Source organism: Cucurbita moschata, unplaced genomic scaffold (genome assembly GCF_002738365.1).
Source record: "Cucurbita moschata cultivar Rifu unplaced genomic scaffold, Cmos_1.0 Cmo_Scf00062, whole genome shotgun sequence".
Taxonomy (NCBI): Eukaryota; Viridiplantae; Streptophyta; class Magnoliopsida; order Cucurbitales; family Cucurbitaceae; genus Cucurbita; species Cucurbita moschata.
Window position 1 is genome coordinate 869236 of NW_019268578.1, and position 3174 is coordinate 872409.

General features: G+C 34.7%; 1 protein-coding gene across 1 annotated transcript in view; it reads left to right on the plus strand.

The window, feature by feature from the left end:
- The first annotated feature begins 2949 nt into the window (after nt 1-2949).
- The window catches only part of LOC111437208 (1-aminocyclopropane-1-carboxylate oxidase 1), a 1978-nt gene continuing 1753 nt past the window's right edge, over nt 2950-3174 (plus strand). The window contains exon 1 of the mRNA XM_023075072.1: nt 2950-3123. Coding sequence (XP_022930840.1) covers nt 3019-3123 — 105 coding nt within the window. The 5' untranslated portion in view covers nt 2950-3018. The remainder of the gene's footprint in view (nt 3124-3174) is intronic.

Sequence of the window (3174 nt, forward strand, 5' to 3'; positions counted from 1 at the left end):
AAAAATTTTTTTTTTTTTTTTTTTTTTGAGAAATTCTTGAATTGGTTTGCATTTCATGTGAATAGACATTACCTCCAAGTTGGGTCCTTTTAAGTGGTGATTGAAAGGTTCAAAGTATAGCAAAGACATGCCATCCCACCATACCATACAAAGGCCTTCACCTAAAAGCTGATACATCTTCACAACTCTTTTCTTCTTTTTGTGGATGGAGTAGGTTCCTTATTTTCAAAAGACAGCATCATCACACCCTTTATTTATATCACATTTTTTGGTAAAACTTATTTTCGGTCCCTCGATTTTAAATTTACTCTTAAAGAATGTTTCGTTCCCCTTTTCAATCAACGTGGGATCTCAAGCATTCTTTGTAAGGGTGTAGAAATCTCTCCCTAGCAGATATTTGCTAGCGATGGCCTCAGGCTGTTAGAAACGGTATCAGAGCCAGACATCAAGCGGTGTGCCAACGAGGACGTTGGGCCTCAAGGGGGAGATTATGAGATCCCACATCGGTTGGGGAGGGGAACAAAGCATTCCTTACCGGGATGTAGAAACATCTCCTTAGCTGACCAAAACCCGATACCAATAGATGACAACTGTACCATAAAATATAGTGGAGTAGTATTTAAAAGACAATTGTGTAGGAATAAAATAGAGAAATAATGTATAGATATTGAAAGAGCCATCTTTGTGCCAAACAAGTTTGATATAGAAATGGATATTGAGGATGAGCCGCCATTAGAAACCAAAATTACTTGATAATATATTCAATTTCATTTACCAAACTAAGAAGCATTCGAATCTTTGAATGTCAATGCTGATATCAATTTAATTACAAGATACATTTCATTCTTCCAAACTATATATTATAATCAAAAATCACATTAACCACCTGCTAATCAACCTACCACTTTGGTCTTAAATGAAATTTTTGAATTTCAATTCCATTAACAATATGCTATTTGTCATTATCAATATCAAAGCTATTTTGTTTTTGGTTTATTGGAATCACCTAAAAATTCTCAACTAAATCATACTTTATAATTTAAGATAAGAACCAAAATTAAATAATTAAATAATTTCCGTTCAACGGGAACTAAACATTCATTGTAAAGGTGTGAAAACTTCTCCTTCATAAAAGCGTTTTAAAATCGTGAGGTTGACGACGATAAATAATAGATATGAAAACCTCTCCACAATAGATACAAAACAGTAAATTCGTGGTCCATTATACTATTTTTAAAGTTTAGAGACCAAATAGATATAAATTTAAACGTTTACGGACGAACAAAATCTCGAACGAAAAAGAAAAATTTTGAAGCAAAAGTTTGTGAGATAATGTTTGGAAAAGTGTAGATGGTATCTAAGGGTTGTAGGGACTTGACATGAATGAGTGCCATGTGTGATGACGAGTCTCGCACTTAGAGACCTTATGGGCGTGGCCCAGCTGCCACCCCATACATAACTCAACTGCATTAGCTTTGCATGTCAATCACGATCGTACCATGCTTGACCCGACTATAATTCAGCTAGTTAAGATATATATATATATATATGTTCTAGTGTATAGAATTTGAATTATTTACTCTCTCAAGATGTTCGTCTTTCTTAGTCTTGAAAAGGTGACTCGTCTTTTAACATGCTTACAAAGAGCTCTGAGGGTTCGATGGCTCATAGAAGAAAAGGAGTCTTGCTCGAAGGACGGCCGATCCCATTAATCATACAACTAGGAGGGATTTCATGGGGAGAGGCATACGACAATTACAGGTCAATAATTCCATCGCATCAAAATAATAGCTTAACTAGCTTTACAAAGCAAACTTGCTATCTAAGACCTCTCTTTCCACGCATGGGATATTCTATTCCACGGTGATAAAAATCATAGCTTCAAGACAATCCACAGGTACTCCACCGAGCGCTGGGGATTGTTTTATTTGTGTTTCGTGTGAGAGAACTGAGGAAGAAGGTGGTGGTGATGTTGGATTGTGTATGAAACCATTTAAGATGCAGACTAAGTTGAGTGTTGACTTACACGTTTGAGAAGAAAGTTTAGGTATTTTAGGTAAATTTTCAAGTGAGAAGAGACGTTTGGAATTGATATGTGGAATAGGAAGGATGTGAATTGATTCTCCCCAAAATCATCACCACAAACAAAAACAGGTTAAAAAGAAAAATCAAGTAAAATTTGGTGAGACCCACACCAAAAATTAAAAATTAAAAAAAAACGAGTCAACACGTTCTTTAATTATAACAACGATTTCTAATTTCATCGCTTTCGGTTTCTTAATAAAGTTGGTCAATGTTCAAAATCAAATTATATCTCACTTATTCTTACTCGTTTTTTCAAACTAGGGTTGAGTAAAAATTCACTAAAAATTTTTGTTGAAAAAAATGGATCGAACTTTCCACCAAAATCAAAATGACCCGGGTAAAAAAAAAATCCTTAATTCAAGTAAATGTCGACTAACATGTAGTACAAAGTTTGGAATAACTTGTTAGTAGCATAAGCCGGTAAAGTTGATGTGGAATGAACGTTCATCTTATACATCAGTGTACGTCATTTGAATCTCGATTCTCTTATTTGACACGTAATGTTTCAAATAAGTTATGATGGGTCGGTGGGTTATGTAAATAAGAGAAATGAGGTAGTCGTGTTGTTAAAAGAAGGGGTGAATGGAAGGAAGTGAGAAGGGACTATTAGGGTGTGGTATTGGCAGCCACAAAATGGCTCCAAGTTTGGTCTAACATGAAGAGATGATAAAGCCATCAAAGTGGGTCCAACCCTCACCAAAGAGGAAATTCAATCTTCAATAACCTACCTCTTCCCACATACATGCATGGGAATTCATGGGCCCATTTTTTTTTTATTATTATTATTTTTATAATTTGTTCATCAATTTCTTCCCACTTTCCAAATTTTTTAAATCCAAAACAATTTCCCCTATAAATACCATCCATTTTCTCTTCATCCACCATAACCAAAATCCCAACAAAGCTCATTCAAGCTTTTTGTATCAGCAAAAAATGGCCATTTTTCCTGTCATCAACTTGGAGAATATCAATGGAGATGGTAGAGCTAAGATCTTGGAGCAAATTGAAGATGCCTGCCAAAATTGGGGATTCTTTGAGGTGATTCATAGATTACGATTTTTTTTTTTTTTTTTTTTTTTTTTTTTTTTC